We start from the raw sequence: 18,009 nt of genomic DNA on the forward strand, positions 1-18,009 counted from the left end.
AACAACAAAAAAACACAGGAATGGGGAGGAGAAGGGAAGGAGAAAAGGAAGGAGAACGGGAAGGAGAAGAATGGAAAGGTTTTACGACGAGCATCCCTTTTTAGCAGAAATGCTTCAATGAGACATTTTCAAGAGCACACCAACTGTGTCGGAGGCTTCAGCCATCGGGTTTTCATGTGTGGACCCATTCATGCTATAGGCACCCATGTGCTTATGCGTGTATATGTATCTCAATCCGACTACTTAGTCGTGGGCCAGTTTTGGTTACGCGCTATGCGAAGAACAGAAAGATGGTCTATAAAGTGTGTAACTTAACCAGAAATCACATATGTGCACAGACAGAATTCCGGGGGTGGACAAGAAAGTTATGAGTCAGTATTACTCAAGAGGATAAGCATTTGTCTTAGTGCACCAGCAGTCTAACCCCAATACATTTTTTGTAGGCTTTACAAGAAAAGAGCTTTGCAGAGGAGTCTGGGGGAGGATCGCGAGATGGCTCTGCGGATATTTATGGGAAGCTCATCCCACACAGGAAGGGTAGCCTGGGAGAAATGCAAAGCTGGTTAACATGCGGACAGTGAAAGCTGGCACTATTGTCTGGTCAGACACGGTGACTTGCTTCTTCAGAACAAGTGAGAGGAAATGAATTATTTTCTGTGAGAGCGGTGGCTTTGAGCTCCATATCTCTGGTGCAGTTTTGACTGAAGAAATGTTGGTAACCAACCCCAGGATACCATTTCGGAAATACGTCTAGGTGGATATGAGGTATCCTGCACCTTGCTTGGTCATTTGTGTAGGTTTGTAAATATTTATGCAGTACTTTATGCAAATACTATAAAGTCTCGTTGATTGCTGTGGGCTTTTATGAGATACTTCATACAGATAGCAATACAGGTGTCTTCTGTCCCATGCAAATAATCTTGCCAAGTAGTTTTCCATCTGTGTCTTTGCATCCATAGCCTTGGCATCTGTCCCTTATAGTGTGTTTTTCCATGAGATGAGTGTGTGAATGTGAGTTTATCCATTTCTTAAATTTTGTATTTTCCAGCGCCTGTACAGGTACTCACATGGATTATGAGAACTCCAGCACAGATCTGTTAGAACATTTTGGCAGGTGCTGTATAGCTTGTTCCTTAACACGTCTCGTCTAATGAAACAAGCCTGCTATGAAAAATTTCTTGTATAATTAGGTACCTTATTTTTGAATGGCAGTTCAGCACTGTTGGAAAGAGTGGGCTTGTCACACACTTACAGCGTCTCTGCCTGCCTGGTTTGTGACCTGTGGCAGGCAGTCTTACGATGGCCTTGAACTTTGATCAGGCCCCTAAAAAGTGCCAGGGGATTTGCGGGTCTCCTGAGGCCGAGAAGTGTAGAAATATCTGGTTACTTATTCATTAAGTGGGATTTTACATTGCATAGTAGCTTGAAGCCAAATCAAAGTGATTTTTCTCCATGTGCATGTCACTGTATGATCCAAAGGTTTTGCCACAGCTTCTGTTCACACAGGAAGAGACCTTTCCCAACGACTGCTAGCAGCGGTACCAGGACCAAGGGCATCTGAGGAGCTGTCTAATATTCTAGGGCTAACTTGTACCAAAAAATTGCCATTCTTGAATGGTTGCAATTTGTCTTGCAAGGTTAAATCACTCTGATCCTTGTTATCTGTGCTATTTACATCCCACACACTCCTGCCTACAGAGAAAATCACTAATCACTGCTTGAGAAGATCACATGCATATAGGAAGATCCAAAATTAATTTATATGAATTTATGTTAAGTATGATCTCTTGCAATCATTTACCTTGCTTTCTTGCATAAATTGTACACTGATGATAATTAAAACTATTAATATACTCTTAAGAGCAGTAATTCCGATATATTCCAAATTATAAACCCAGTTGCAGCATATGTATCTCATTCAGTTTGATTTCTCATTCTGATAATAATAGTCAAGACAGTTTTGCTGCGCTCAGACCACTGTAAGCTAGTGTGCATTAGCACCTTTTTATAGAGTTGGAAAGAGAAACCAAAGCCCTTGATTCTTTCAGTAAAACCAAGCACATAGCATTTTGAGGCTATTGCTGTTGACTTCAGAAGACGCAAAACTGAGCCTTGACTGTGGTGAAGAATGTAAAGCAGAGAGGAAAGAAACCTCCTTGAAAATAACTTGCAGTGATAAGAGATAATAAAAATTTGGTCTTCAAGCGTGGTCTGTTTTTCTGTTCTAGGTCGACTGCTATTACATCCAGCATTGCTAGCTATTTGCACTGTCAAATATTTCCCCTGAATCTTCTCTTCGATTACTCTGGCAGAGAATATCACGGTTCATATAACATGCTCATGGTGGATTTCTTTGATTTACTCAGATTTTGAGGTCATATATCTGAATAAAAGCAAGTTTTGCATGATCAGTATCCAGTAGGCCCGTGATTTCTCTAAAGATTGAATGTGTATGAAACAGGGCAGAGCTTGTTCTAGAGGAGTGTAAAGAAAAGAGATGTTTGCGTTTTAAAATATTGCACATTTTCAGCCACAACGGCAAAGAAAAGGAAAAACTCTAGATATTTATTCCTTATGTGACTTATCAAAAAAAAAAAAAAAGAAAGCAGTAGTATGATGTTAAAAAACAGCTTACGAGGCGAGGCGTACTGTCAAACATTAAGTTAAAAACTGAGCAACCAAAACTGCATCCTATTTGGAAAAACTGGGCAAAAATAACTTATTTTGCTCTTTCGTGCAGTAACAACACCACTGATGATTACAGAGATAAAAATAAGACTGGGGAACAGATAAGACTTCCTGGTAACATCAGTATCCATAATGTTTTTTCTTTATCGAGCGTTCTGGGTACTAACTAATTAGAACATTTGTTTTACCCAACATTTTTCGGCTTCCCATGTACAGCGGAAAATCTATCTGAACAGTTACAAGCAGCGACGACCAATGCCAGCACTGACTGTGAGGCACAGCCAGCAGACGCGGAAAAGGAGGGATACCTTTATGTGTACGTGCAACTAAGTTTTGTAAAGTTCAGACAGCAGCAGCGTAGGGAACTCGTCGTGCTTTTAAGCCACGGGTGCCCAGCTGCTGCAGCTCGGCGAGGCCCCCACCTGCAGTCTACCCGAGGAGGGTGCCTGTGTGTGCGCGGGGGTGTGCTGGTGGCAGGGCCACCTCCTGGGGACGTTCCCTCTGGGTGACCTCACAGAGGCCGAAGCCGGGACTTCCCGGCATGGAGCCTTCTCCCCGGACTTTGCCGTCCCAGCCACATCAGGGACTCCTCTCCCCAGCAGCGACTCCACGAGGGCCAAAGCGAGACTTTTGGCGTCCCAGCCGCCCCGCTGCGCCCCGACCCCTCTCCGCAGGTAACCCCACAAGCGAGCACTCCCGGGCCCGGCCAGGTGAGCGGGCCGGGGCGCACGGCCGTACCCTCGCCGACCCGAGCCTCGCAGCCCGCGGGCAGGGCCGGGCGGCTCCGGGCGTGAGTCAGAGCGAGGGGCGGGGAGCGCGGCGCGGCCCTGTGCGAGCGAGGGAGCCCGGGAGCGAGCGCGGCTCCGCCGGGCGGAGGCGGGGGCAGCGTGTCCGGCCCAGACCCCTCCTCCCCGCCGCCTGCCTCCGCCCGCCCGCCCTCCCGCGCCGCTCTGCCGGGGACGCGGGGAGACGCCGCCGGGCCCGGAGCAGCGCCGGGGCCGCCCCCCTTCCTCCTCCTCCTCCTCCGCAGCCGCCGCCGCCGGCCCCGCTGCCCGGCTCCTTCCATGTAGCGCGGCGCCCCGCGGGGGCTGCAGCAAGATGGCGGGTAGGTAGCGCCCCCCTCCCCCTTTCCGCCGCCTCCCCGCGGAGGCTCCAGCCCTCCTCCTTCCTCCTCCTCCTCCTCCTCCTCCTCCTCCTGCTGCTGCTCTCCCCCGCCCCGGTTTCGGAAGCGCTTCCCGTCCGGGTGCGGGGGGCTGCGGGGTGGGGTCGGCAGGCGGGGTGTGTGTGTGTGTGTGTGTGTGTGCGCGGGGCTGACGGTGCGCGTGTCCCCGCAGATCTGTCGCTGCTCCAGGAGGACCTGCAGGAGGAGATCGACGGATGTGAGTGGGGTCGCGGCGGGAGGGATGGAGGGATGAGAGGGAGGGAGGGAGGGATGGGAGGAGAAGCCGCGGCGCGGGGCTGCCGTGGGGCGAGGAAGTCGCTTCAAATGTGGATGCCCGGGGTGCATTGTGGGAGGAGGAGGAGGACAGGAGGAGGAGGAGGAGGAGGAGGAGGAGAGGCCATGCTCGGCGCTGCCCATGAAGCACGGCCGGGGCTGCGCGGGGCTCCGCCGGGCTCCCCCGCGGCAGCGCCGGGGTGCGTGGGGCGCCCGTTGGCGGCGGGTAACGGGCGGCGGGGGCAGCCCGCCGGGAGCTGTGGCGGCGCCCCGAGGGGCTGAGGAGGAGGAGGGAGGAAGGAGGAAGGGGAGGGGGTCCGGGTGGCGGTGGTCGTCGCCCCGCACGCCCATGGCCTCGGCCTGGGCAGCCTGTGGGGAGGAAGGCGCCGGATCCCCGTCGGGAGCATGTGGGTCGCCGGGCGGGTGGTGGGTTTGTTTGGCTCCCCCACCCTGCCCCTCAGGCCCCTTCGTCTATGAGAAAAGTGTGAGAAAAAGGGTGAGAAAAGGGTCTGGAGAGGAGTTGCGTGAGGGCGTGAGGCACAGGACGCAGTTCTGGCTCAAAACACAAATTCAGGGGTACCAGGGCTGGCGGGCGGCGTGTATAACGTTATCCAGGTGAGACGGCATCTGTTGGCGGTGTCAGCACCGAGGCAGCTTTGGCAGCACAATAAATATCAGGTAGGATGTGAAAATGGAGGCAGCGGCCCTCTCTGAGGCGGTTCGTAACACAGGCTCCTGCCTGGCAGCCTGCGGTGGGTGAGCAGACCCTTGCCACCGTCTGAAGGTACGTGTCTGCTGCACAGCCTGCTCACGGGGAGACCAGCTTGCGGGAGAAACCCCCTTTCTTCTTTTTTGTTTGGCTTAATTTTAATTTCTGAGGGTGTTATTTTAGCTTTTCAGAGCCTAACTGAACGTTTTACATCTCCTCAGTTTTGGGATCTGATGTTTAAAAGCTTTTTGTTGCGTGTTGCCTCACACAAAGAGAGAGCCTTTTTGCAAGGCTTCATTTTTTGTTCTCTTCTGGTTGCTGGGAATTCGGACTGATAGCAGAGCTGTTTGGAAACTTTGTGATTACAGGAGGACTTCCTTAGAAGTGACACACTTCGAAAAGAAAGCGCCTTCTTAAATTTCTGCTTAGGTTATGATTTTTCTCGACTGTAAGACAGGAGTTGGAGGAGGATATGACTGTAGTCATAGGAGAGATGATTCTGAATCTATGGTTTCCCTGGTGGTGGTTTGAATGTTAGTCTTGTCTTTAAAAAGGGAGAAACTATATGTGCTCGGATATATATGACTCAGTCCAGATGAGAGCATTCTGAAGGCAAGAGCCAGAGAAATCTAAAAACTTGAAACCTCATTAAAAATGACTGAGGTTTTGATGGAAGTAGATAAAAGTCAATAGCTTGATATTTCAGTGTTTTACTTAAAACAAACACAAGAGGAATCTGTATGAATCAATGTGCGCTGTCTGGACATAATTCAGTCACGTGATGTCTTTTATGGTTCTTAATTTTATATGGTTTTGTTCTTGCGAGGTGGGCGTGAGCTACCAAAAAGTGATGCAGAGTAGGGAGACTGTACATCTCTTGGGATGGTTTTTGTACCTGTTTGAAATAACTATATCTTGTATCCATGTACAACAGGTCTTAAGCCATTTGTGAAGGTTTTTGCAAGCGATGCATTATTTGGGATTACATTTCATGGTTGCAGGGATTAAAAAGACAGTTTCAAAAAAAAAAAAAAACAAACACCGTAAAAAGCCACAGTTTTTGCCTGGCTTTACCAATGCTGAACCCCACCCTATAGTACCTTACTGTAAATATCTCAAATGTTTACAGCTCTTCTGAGCAGAGGAGTTAGGTACTGGTTTAGAGGTGTATTCCTGCATGCTAGAATGCAATTGTGAGAAAATTGGGAGTGCTGGCAGCTTTTATGCGTGTGTGATTCTGGCAGCTGTGGTCCTGCTATTAAACGTGCTAAACAAGGAAAAAGAAGTGCATTGTACGAGAAGGCTGAGATGGGGCCAACTGATAGGCTATTGAGAAAAGCCAACTGGGTAGTTTTAGTCCTTGTGCTTCTGACTGATCTGGTATCCACCAACAGCAAAACGTCTGTGAGGTTCAGTGGAAAAAAGCAGGAGGAGTGATACAAAATACAAGACTAGATAACGTGTTAAGATCTGGATTGGGCATCTGAAGCTGGGTCTTTGCTTAGGCCTATGGCTTGGCATGCTTCAGGAGGTTAGGCGTTCAGTTGTAGCTCATCAGCGAGTCTAGGTTTGATTCTGAATCACAAAAGTGTATTTTTTATGGTGATAATTCATAACGTGAGTCACCGTTTTCTAATGCAGTAAAAGTATTACAGGAAATAAGGATGTGAAATCAATAAGGTAACAAATAGATAGCTTTTATTGGTCGGGTTGTAAAACGGTAGGAGGAAGTCCTGGAGTTGAGCAAACAACAATACGCAGTTACTGCTACAAATAATAAACTAAGCATCTGTACAGCTCTTCAGAGCTGACAACAGCTATTTTATGGTCTTGGTCTTTAAGGTCTCTAAAATGAAGTATTTTACCAGAAAACTGGCATTTAGTGAACAACTTGTACAACTCTACCTCTTGTGCCTGCTCACTGAATGCTGATTGACCTGAAATAGCAAACAATAAATTATTTTTATCTTTGCAGTACTGTTTCAATAGTTGCTTGTAAAATAAAGTTTACCTTTTCCTAAAGAGGACTTGATAAATATTTAATTTAACTGTAGCTTTACTAGATATCAGTAGAGAGTAGTAATCTGCCTTTGGGGTAGTGGAAGATCTTCAGGATATATATGGAAAGCATCTATTTAGAAATTGCCTTTTGTTTATTTGTTTAAGAGGTCAGAGGGATTAAACAGGAGCTTTTATAAGAAAGGCTTTTAGAGAGTGGCTGACAAACCAGCTGGATTGACTTTTAAATAATTAATTTTGCCTTTAGTTTGCTTTTCTATTTTGAAAGCTTCGTCTTTTCTGCTCTTGGTTGCTTGGTAACCACGGGAAAGCTCAGATTTTTATTTTTCAGGTGAATGCGTACTTCACACCTGACAGGACATCACCCAGATGATTCCTTTAAGTAGTTGCAGAGCTTGGCAAGTGGTATTTCAGTGCTTTTAATTCCAGCTAATATTTTGCGTCTGTACGGGTAGCTCCTGATGTTAAAGGCTATGATAGTAATTAAAGATATTGTTTCTCCCATGGTCAGCCAGCGGCTTTTCCTTGTTTGGAAGTTTGAAGTTTAAGACAAAAAACCTCAGTGGATGTATTCTAGCAGGACGTACAGAAGTTTATAAAAGAAATTTAATTCCTAAATGGAAGTTCTTACTGTGGAAGCAGCCTTACTCTTAACTGTCGTCGTCACGGTGTCCAGCCCCCGCCCAGTTAGTAACATTTGGTTGCGTTTTGTCTGTGTGGAGGTGAACGTAACAGAAATCCTAGCGCGATACCCATTAAGGTAAAAAAGGAGGGAAGAGAAATCCATGATGGCAAGACGGTGAAAACTCAGAGTGGAAGCCTGCAAGAAGATTCCCCATCCCATCTGGCCACTATGCAAAATAAGATAGCAGCTCAGTTTCAGCTGGGCAGTTACACTACTTGAACTATTGGTTTTGATTTTCCATCGGAAATCTTGTACAGTATGTGCAGAGAAGTCTGAAAATTTGGCTTTTGTTCACATACTTGTTTTGTGCATTCAAAATAGGAAGTGTAGTAAGCTAAGTGGAGAACAGGAAAGAAAATAACCAACACCAATGATTGAAAAGTAAACAAGAGTGTAGAACTATTTATTTTTGCTGATAAATAAAAAAACCTTTATAATTCCTCCTAGATGTATTCTACCTTCCTCCCTTCCCCATGGATGCTTCTGAAGATTGAACTGATCAGTCTGGATAGATGCAATCAAACATACCGTGATGCTTGCGCCTTTCAGTCTGCTCATCGATGTGTGCAGGCTGCGTGCTCTGAAAAAGAGAGCTATCTGTAACTAGAATTCAGGTTGTGAAACAGGATAGCTTTATTTCATTCAGGATTTTAATTGTGATTTAAATCGAGGGAGGAGAGAGATTCTGATTTAATAACTGGTTTTACTCTTTTGCATTTTTTTTTTGGAAAAAGTTTATTCTCATTGATAACTGTCTGCTGCATTTACATATATGGCTTTTGGACTTCTGACAATCACAAGTCTTATATGCATGCTTTGGTGATTTAGTAGCTTAACGTTTGGATTCTGAAGCTTTACCATTTGCCATGTCAGTAAACAGTGAGTTACTGTTGTCTGTACAGTTAGTGTTCACATGATTTAAAAATACAGGGACCGATATTTTAAAATGTAAAAGTAATGTAGATAGTTGTGGTCTATAACTTTTAATCGAGGCTTTATAGCTAAATATATATACGTGTGTGTATATATAAACTTGTTTTCCTTTGTTTTAGACTTCAACAGTAAGATAATATCTTTTTGTTAAATTTTAAAACTAACACTAGCTTTATTAACTGTAAAAACTAATTGGATTTTACTAGTGGAGAGAGCAGTCCTAAAGACTAAAAAAAAAAAGAGTCCAGTAACTTTAATCTAATAGATCTCTGGTTTTGGTATCTAGTTCTTTTTTCAGTGATTGGCAAAGGAGGCCAGGTCTTTTTAGCCTTTTCTCCCAGCGAATGAATGAACCAGTTATTTAGCTGAGCTGAAGAAAATACTCTTTGTGCGTCTGCAGATGTCAAAAGCTGGTTTATCACTGACGTGTTCATGTTCCAGGTAATCAGCAAATCATCTGACATTAGCAGTGAGTTGTGTTGGTTGAATGCTTTTAATTAAATTATTCTATTAGAATTTGGGTTGTGCAGAAGTATCTTCCCAAACAGGAGCTTATTTCCATTTGAAGTATTTAATTTCAATTTCATTTTTATTTTTTTTTCCGGCAATACTTAAAAGATTTTTTTTCAATTAAATAGGTCTGCCTTTCCCTGTGGTGTCAAATCACAGTCGCAGTTTGACGCTGTGTTTTAGCTCCTATTCTCTTGCAGTGAGTTAAGTATTGTGTACTGAGACACCACGCTATGTTAAAATTCACCTTGCCTTTCTCACAGGCGTGCACAATAATATCAGAAGCCTTTGTATTGTAGCTCCTTACCATAGAGCAAGAATTACCAAATCTTATGCTGTTAGTTGTTCTGTATAAACTGCAAATTTGGTCTCGTCTTAGACATAGGGCTTTTGGTATAATTAAATTCCAGTGTGATGTTCGAATGCTGTGTTGCAGTACTGGCCTCTTGGTCTCGTCAGAGACATGGCTCTGGGGAAGGAGCACCAAGGTATTTGGAGTTAGTGGGTTGGCATTTCAGTAGCATGCAACCCGTAATCTCTGCATTGCAAAAATTAACAGCAATTAATGGCAGACATGCCGTAGTGCTCGGGATCAATTCTCTGGTGTGACTGAGATTCTGTTCAATTGGGAATCTAATAATCAGTTTTCAATGCTAATGAAGCGTGCTTGTTAAGTCTTTTTTTTCCCCTGGAGATCGTGCTTTAATTCTCCTGACTCCTCAGTTCATTTCTTTGTCTTTTAACTGACCCTCACAGAAACTGGGAGACTCAGGTGGTTGGCTGTGTCCCCTTGGAATTACAGTTGTGGGGGTCTCAGGTGGGTAATAGTTAGTCTCTTTTTCTTGAGAAACCTCTTAGGATCCTAGAGAGAAGACGATGATTTGAGGAAAGGGTTGTGCTTGAATTGATACAGGCTAATGAACCTTCCTCATGCAGCTGCACGTTTTCTCCATTACCCCTAGCAGAGGATTGAAGGAGAGGTAATTTTCCAGGCTTTCAGCTTCCCAAGGTCAGCAGCATCACTTTTGATGTGGAAATACACTTTTCACCAGCCACCTTTTATGTTCCTGTCTCTGGCAGGAATCCTCGATTAAGGTTGCCAGCTCCTGTTTTTTTTTTTTTTTTTTTCCTTCTGATTCTCTCCTAGGGCTACAGGTATTCTCCGCCTCTTCCCTTCCTCTCCCACTTGGAGAAAAAGGGGAAGGAGGGAGAGAGTCAGGAAAGACATGAAAGCTATCAAAATCTTAAGATAACACGAAACCTCAGTGTTCATGCAGTTCTTTCTGCTGACCTGTTGTGGAGGTGGCAGACTGCAGCGTGTTGAAGATGAAATGCCTCTCTTTCCTGTGTGTGCCTTTTGCTGCCGAGACTTTCCCTCTGCGTGGGCAGAAAGTTTTCATTGTAAGAGTAGTTGCTGCAAGAGGTGGCTTTGGCAGGAGCTGAACTGGCAGAAACGGCAGCCTCTGCTGTGAGAGCTGGAGTAGCAATTCTGTCTTCCCCTGAAGGAGCCCAGGACAGCAGGGCATCTCTGCCTGCTTTGGAAGGTATAGCATGAGAAAAATCAGCATGGCTTTTTCTTGGTTTGGGTGGGATGCTGCACTTCTTTCTGTCACCGGCCTGTTAAAGTTCTGTCCAGTGGGTAGCTTGAAAAAAGCAGGAAAATGCATATGTGAAGAGTGTTCATTTGAGATAGCAGGACAACTGCATTAAGAGTTGAAACTACTGGTGGTTTTTTTAATACTATTTTTAAGGCAAAGAAAAAATGAAAGGCAAATAGTACAAAAATGTGTTATTCCAGGATACGATTTTCATAATAGCTAGAAATATTAATATATGGAAATGTCACTCTGTGGGAACCGTAATGCAGACCGTTGGAATGTTTTGCTCTAATAAACAAGCCTGCTTAGGTATTTTTTTGTCTTGTTGCCATGGTGCCTAAATCGCTCCCAAATATTTGAATGTAAGAGAGACCACCTTTTCCTTCCTCTCCAGCCTGCAAGACAAATAGCTTGATGAGTCTGTAGGGATACTTCATGTGTGTTTGCTTGTATGTATGTGTTGTTAGAGGAAATGGCTTTCGATAACATTGAAATTAACATTCATGGTTGTTCTTACTTTTTCTAAGTGTGAATCCAGTACACACAGTGCCACTTAATCTTTTCCCCTTGACCAAATCTACACTTTGGGCACAAATAGGAGAAGTGTGAAGAGCTGCAGAAACAAGAAGAGTGAGAGGAGTCGCAGAAAGAATGTCCTCCTGTGAATGCTCAGGAAACACGAAGGCTTAACCCAGCAAGCATCTTGAATTCTGTCAAAAAAAGAAAAGTCTGCAGAGCATTTAAGTGGAGAGAGGAGAAGGACACTAGGAACTAGGAAGTTCCAAGTGATTTACGTTGCAAAGCTGTATTTTACGGACTGTGGATGTGCTAGTCATAAAGCTTGCCTTTGCAGCTTTTAGCCCAAGTAAGCAAGTTCGAGATGCTGTGCTCGAAGCAGCAACATAACTGCACAGTGAAGCAGCGCTTGAGCCAAGTGGAGCACTTGAGTTTGTAGCTGATGTGGTGTAACGCAGTGTCACGTCACTGCAGAGCTAGCACAAGCCTTTACAACATTTGGGCTTCAACTGCTTGCTTTGTAATGCTCTCCCTTCCGGTTAGCCCAAGCTTAAAACACAGTTTGAGCTGGATGTTTTCGTGTGTAACAGCTGCCCAATTAGGGGCAGAACGTGAGTGTGGGCGTCCTGTCAAGGTAGGACCGGGCAGAACATCTTGGTCGGAGATGGAAATGGGTTTCTTTCCACAATGCCACAAAACTCAAATAGTCATGCGGACAATCAAAAACCCCAGAAGCAGCAGTGGGATGCGTTCAGAGGGCGGCTACCTTTGACTGTAAGGTATTTGTAGCAGAGAAAAAAGTACCTCAGAGTAACTTCCTGCTTGCACTGTCCTTTACTTCACTCCAGCCTCCTTCCAGGAGCCTTAATTGCATGCAGTGCAAATAGCAAGGGCCACGGATACCATGGTGATGGGTGTGACATGCTCCCAGCAGGAAACTGGTGGACAAAATATAAACTGCTGATTGTTTTAGCTGGTAGCTTGGATGTCCTCTTTGTTTCAGTTTCCTGCGGACCAGCTCTTGTTGCAGGTCTGGCCGTTACCCGGTAGAAGGTCCATTCCGCTGCTGTGCAAATTAAGGAGTAGTGAGCAAGAAGAGCTTTCTTTCCCTTTGTTTCAGCGCAGATCAGGATTTGCAGTGCTGCTTGTGTACGCCTTGAAGAGACAAACCTGTTTGTAGCTGCACCAGTCCTTGTTGCTTTTAAAGGATTTTGTATCACCCCTCTTCTTCTCTTATGTTTGACGAGAAAGGCAACTCCTTTGCCATGCCTGATAACTGTCTTTTTTTTTTTTTGAAGGCTTTTGCTAGACGAAAATATTCCCATAGTCTGTTATGTTTAGTCTAGTGGCTCTTTTGTATTTGCTGTGCCATACTTGCACGGGTTCTGTGTGTAAACTGCTGCTGGTTTTGATTCCTGCATCTTTCTTTCATCTGCTAAATGCTCCCCTCCTGAAGCCTGCAGTCAAGTCTGATTTTAACGGGTTTGCTCTGTCTGTGCGTCAAGCTGTTAACAGACTTCACGATGAAAGTGCTGCGTAGGGGCTAATGTGGTAAGCTTTGCTGTTAGCACGGCAACTTCGGATCAGAGCCGCTTTGCGCTTCTCCCTCATCTTCCTTGCTTCTGCCTCTCTCCCTTTTCTCTCCCACCACCAAGCCTGGAGTGCAGACGGGGAGGTCTGTGTGCACAGGTGAGATTCAACATGCATGGAGCAGAAGCTGAAGTGGGGATAACTCTTTGTGCTTCAAAGCAGAGTTGGGGTGAGAGACAGAAAAGGGGAAGCGTGGTTCTTATTTCTACTAATAGTTGGCCAGACAGAAATCTCCAATTACCGCCTGCAGATCCTTTCTATGCTTCCACTCACCTGTCTTGTATTTTGCTGAGGAGAATCACATGCTGTTCAAACTTGCGTTTGTCTCTTACAACATCCGCAAAATCAGGGTAAACTTGTGGCACCTTGTTTGCATTTTCAGCCTCCGAAATCTACTGTCTGCTTTTCTGCTGTAGTATCTCATGGAGAAATCAGCTCCAGCTTTCTGTGATCGGCAGTGAGTAGTGTCAGGCAGGTGAGGTGGTGGAACTCAGCGATACACACACGTGTGATATCTGTGTAATAGTAGTTGCAGTAGCATTTGGTTAACGTTACTGAAGCGGTGTGGTAGATTTATGGTAGCAAATGAGGCCGAAATAGAATGACTTTGGGCTGTGATGTCACTGTGGAACTGGAGATGGAATACAGTGCGCAACAAAAGAGAGCAATGAGTCTGTAACGGAGCATAAATTCACAAGTTTAGCTTCCATGCTCTACTAAAAACCTCAGTGTTGCTGTGGTGGACTTCTCGTTGCAGAATATCAAGATGCAAGGTGATTCTCTTACAGAAAATGAGTTGGAAAATAGCGTTTTTTGCAATACTGAAGGGTTGAGAATATTGTTTGTGTTCTGCAGAAATCTGAATGCAAGGTGAATTTATTCTTTCATAGCACAGAGGACAGAACTTGCTACTGTCATTTTGTGATGCAATATCGAATGTTTGGGCTTGGAGAACTAATATTTTTACTTTACAATTAAACAGAAAAATTACTTGCTTGAACAGCAGAACAGAACTAAGTCCTTTCTCCATTTGAGTGCTTCATTGACATGAACATCTTTATGGTAACAATCAGTGTAGAGAGCAAATGGTCTGTGCTACAGTTGAAGAAAGAGTTAGTCAATTTTTTTTTCAGTTACATCTGTAGCAATTGCCATAGAGACTTCTTAATAGATCTTGAGAATGCTTTGGGAATGCAGACGGTAAAATAAGGGAACTTGATACTAGATGGAAATACTGAATCTTTAAAGTTATTTGTTGCTCAGCTCTGAGAAGTAAAGCGTTGCTCATACTCAGAGTGCCTCTCTTCTCGTTACTGACTTTTCTGTGCCAAAATGAAGGAGGTTGTGTTTGCCACGGAGCCCATAGCAGATGCAGAAGAATACACGTGACCTTGCTACTGAACAGTCCGTGGTAGAAAGTCATTCATGTATTATTAAATGCAAAAAAAAGTAACTATTTTTTCAAACGTGATGTTTTGTGCCTGCCTGTAAAGACATGACATGAACAAGACCTTTGTGAATGATATGAAGATGCGACTTACAGTGGAAAAATGAGCTCCCTTGAAAATAGGCCTGCAGGCAACAGCTTTATAGGGGGCTGTTTTAAATGGACTTCACTGTGTTGCGTGTAAGTTCTCAGCCAAACTCGTCACTCGTTGACTGAGCACAGTCTGTCTCAGCAAGGTGGTTTGTAGTCCGTGTTAGTTAATAACTGGGGCAAATAATTGTTGTATCCCTGCCATAAAATGGAGAACTTAAGGCAGGTGTGTGTCTTAATATATTCTTGGTATGGTGTGGACCAGACGCAAGACAGAGACAAGCCTGAAAAACGTGCATAAAAGAGTCAAACAAATGATTGGGCAGGGAAACAAAGGTAGAGAGGGGAATTACATGGCTTGTGTCATACGTGTCAGCGATAGCCAGATACTGAAACAAAATCCAGTGCTTATTCTATTATTCTGTACCGCCTTGTGTTTCATGGTAGTAGTGTAGAATTTTGAAGAATCAAGAATTTCTAGAATTGAGAAGTTTGCAAACTACTAAGTACAAACCCAGGCCATCTAGATAAATTAATGCATTTATTCATTTTGCACTGCTTGGCTTATGTGGACAGAAAGTAGTGGCACTGTGATTGCTTTTCACGCTGTTGGTTGATGAGTATTCCTCACCCCACCACCACCAGCAACTTTGAGCTAGTGGGATAGGATGTTTTTATAGAAACCCCTAATTTCCTAGGTCTACTTTTGCAAGTTGGCATGAACGTAAGGCCAGATTAAAAGCTACTTACATTTGCAGTAGTTTCAATGGTGGCATGTAGCTTCAATGCCTTCTGAGCGTTTGTTCTTGGCTTACTGGTACTAGCTGGAGGAAGCACAGAAAAATAGGGAAAGTGACCTGTTGTTTCTCTGCAGCAGGAGTGGAAAGTGATGTGTGGCTCTGTTGCTTGGTCTGTATTGTGAAGAGGGAATGAAGCTGGACATTTTACATTTGAACAAGTCAAGACATGTATTCAAGGGCTTTTTGGCATTTGTAAAATGTACAGCACAAAAGGTACGGTGGTACTTTGCTTTCCACCCAACTTTGAGCACTCAGCCAAGGAGAGCTGAAGAGGCAATATCCAGTTAAAAGCCTTTTTGACACCTGTTTTGGAATAAGCTTCAAATACTGTGGGCTGATGCTCCTTTTAGCTTGCTTGAAGCAGTGTCTTGATGTTGAGAGTGAAAAAGAATATGTAGGTAACTGTAGAAGTGCTTTTTGTAACCATGCACCGATTTATCTTTAATCCCCCTTCTCTGCCCTGTTGGTGTTTGTGTTGCTTTTATCAGGATGCTGCCGTTTGAACGAGCTCTCCGGCTAAAAGCTGAGGTGCTGGGGCTGAGTAATATTGCTCAGTATCAGTAGCGGAGGCATATCAAGCCTGTTGCAATGCTAAACTTAATTTTACAACGTGCAAAACACCGCAGAGTCAAATGCACATACCTAATTTTCTGTTTGAATTAGAATGAGACCTCAAACAGAAATTGTAAGTAGCTCCTAATATTTATATGTATCATATTTTTGTCATTGATACTTACATCTGACACTGGTTGACCAGGCAAAAATTACGAGAACATTCAGTTCACTTAAATCAAAGGCATCAGACGTCCGGCCAGCTTTGGTGTATGTGCGTATGGCATAAATAGACTGCGTGACTAGTTTGTGTGGCATAAATCGAGTGAGCTGTCTTCGTGCTCTGCAGTGATTAAGATGACGTCTGCGTTGGACCACTGTAGGAGTAGCAGACAAGCAGAAATGAAGGGGGGGGAAGGGGGACGTTGAACACAAAGTTGAGGTTGAGAGGAGAGAAATGGAGGAGGTAAAGCTAGCGGAGGTTGGTGTGATGATGGTCAGCATATTTTTTTATTGATACTTTTGATAAATAAAATAATAATTCTTTTGGCGACTGTATTTGGCATAGTTTCCCCAGTTTATACATGTAAGTGCATAGTCTGATCTCCAGACTTTAAGATAGGAATATAAGATCCTGTTAAAAAATTAATTTCACTGAATATTAGGGTGATATTTCCACCCCAGTTAATTTCTGTAGCTTAGAAACCAATCTGAGTGCAGTGGTGTAGCTACCTAGTGAAGGTAATGACTGTAGTGATTAAAAATAAATAAATAACGTAGTTCATTTCTTGAGGAGTATGCATCTAACAATGCATGTACGGGTGCTGCAGAATTGCTTCAAAAGTACGTCTTATACCAGCCCTCTGAAAGTAGGACCTCTCATACAACAGTAAGACAAGCCCTTGTGAGAAAGGTGTGTGTGCAGAGGTGTCTTGGTGTAAGTACTAACACGGGTAAACCTCTGGTTTCAGTTGAGTTCATGGGTTGAATTTGATTCTGTGAAAGGCTGTAACCTGCTTCTTGTTAATTTACCTAGCATAAAATCCTAACTTGCTTTGTATGTTTTTACCTTCCCTCGCCTTTTCCTGCAAAAATAAAACTGAGTCTTGAGGAGGAGAGAAACAAACAAACAAACAAAAACCCAGCAACACCCAGAAAACAAGAAAAAAAACCCACAAACCTGAAGCCTTGTGCCTCGGTCCCCTAAGGTCTGGGCAAACAGAAGTTCAAACAGTTGTGTAAACCCCGGGTTGCTAAGTGCTTGCCCTTCGTGCTGCAATAGCTTTATGCAACTGACCTTTTTTCAAGCCTTCCTCCTCCTTCCCCCGCAGTGTGTTCCCCTCCACCTTGGGCATATCCGAGAGCACTACCCCAAACTGCTCTTCCAGCCGCTTTGGCTCTCACAGCTGCTAGTACGCTTTCTTCCTTGCCACTCTCTCTCCAATTCCTCTTATGCCCTTCTATTAATACGCCCTGCTCTTTTTCCCATCGCTTCTTTGATTTCTTTCAAGGATTTTTATGTGCTGCCAGCAACTGCAGAATTTGGACCTTCATCCAGGCATAGGATTTATTTATGACCACTTAAACGATATCACTGTTTCTCTACCGAGAAGATGGAGAACTAATTTGCTGGTAAACAGATGCTATTAATTCAATTTAGGTGTGAAAATATTACTCTTCTAGAGGCCTTTGGTTGTTAATTCTTTTAACATTTGAAATATGATGAGGAAGGCATTCAGAAAGTGGTAGCTGCTTAGGTATTTGGAACGTCGAATATTGAGGTTAATGATGCAATGTCTGATAATCAATATACTATAGCTGTATGGAAGGGAAGAAGGGAATAATCTTTTTCTCCACGGATTTCACTTTAAAAAGAAAAAAATCATCATTGGACTTTTAGATCAGTCGACCTATCTATCTGCCAGTTTTCGAAAGGCTTTTCAGATAAAAGACCAAAGAATAAGCTCTAGCATACTGCAGTGTTGTATTTTCAGGGGTGAAGCTGGTGACCTGGGATAGTTCTTGCAAATAAGCAATTGCATTTGCTGTTCTTGCAAATAAGTTGTTGCATTTGCGGGCTGTGTTTGTTATGGGACTGCGGTGTTGAGTAGTTTAGAGGGCATGTGGCAGCTAGAAAAGGTGGTAGTTCAAATCCTAATACTTCAAGCAGCTTCGCAGAGCAGGGCTGGACCCCTTTTCCAGTTCATTGTGGTTTCTGTTCATATGAAATTGTCTTTTGACAAGCTGGTTAGTAATTATGCAGTAGGTGAACTGTACCTGGTTTTTATTTGGTAGTCAGATAACAGCAATGCGTCTGAACTTTTTAACATGCTTAATTAAAAAAAAAAAAAATTTTGTTCTGCTAGGTGTTGCATTACCTCTGGACTAATTGCACCTATGATTTTAGTCCGTGCATGTTCAAAAAGCTGATTTTAGA

At 44.0% G+C, this 18,009-nt stretch overlaps 1 protein-coding gene across 13 annotated transcripts in view; it reads left to right on the plus strand.

Moving 5' to 3' along the window:
- Positions 1-3,106: 3,106 nt before the first annotated feature.
- PPP4R1 (protein phosphatase 4 regulatory subunit 1) overlaps positions 3,107-18,009 on the plus strand; it is a 64,505-nt gene continuing 49,602 nt past the window's right edge. The window contains exons 1-2 of one of the 13 annotated variants that reach the window (XM_080579887.1): positions 3,107-3,362; positions 4,023-4,067. In XM_080579887.1, coding sequence (XP_080436013.1) covers positions 3,230-3,362; positions 4,023-4,067 — 178 coding nt within the window. In that variant the 5' untranslated portion in view covers positions 3,107-3,229. Of the gene's footprint in view, positions 3,363-3,419; positions 3,794-3,872; positions 3,932-4,022; positions 4,068-4,194; positions 4,350-8,971; positions 17,205-18,009 lie in introns of those variants that run through there. The other 12 variants (XM_080579886.1, XM_080579885.1, XM_080579890.1 and 9 more) reach the window with 12 other exon arrangements.

This window comes from Anser brachyrhynchus, assembly GCF_964034855.1.
Source record: "Anser brachyrhynchus genome assembly, chromosome: 2".
Taxonomy (NCBI): domain Eukaryota; kingdom Metazoa; phylum Chordata; class Aves; order Anseriformes; family Anatidae; genus Anser; species Anser brachyrhynchus.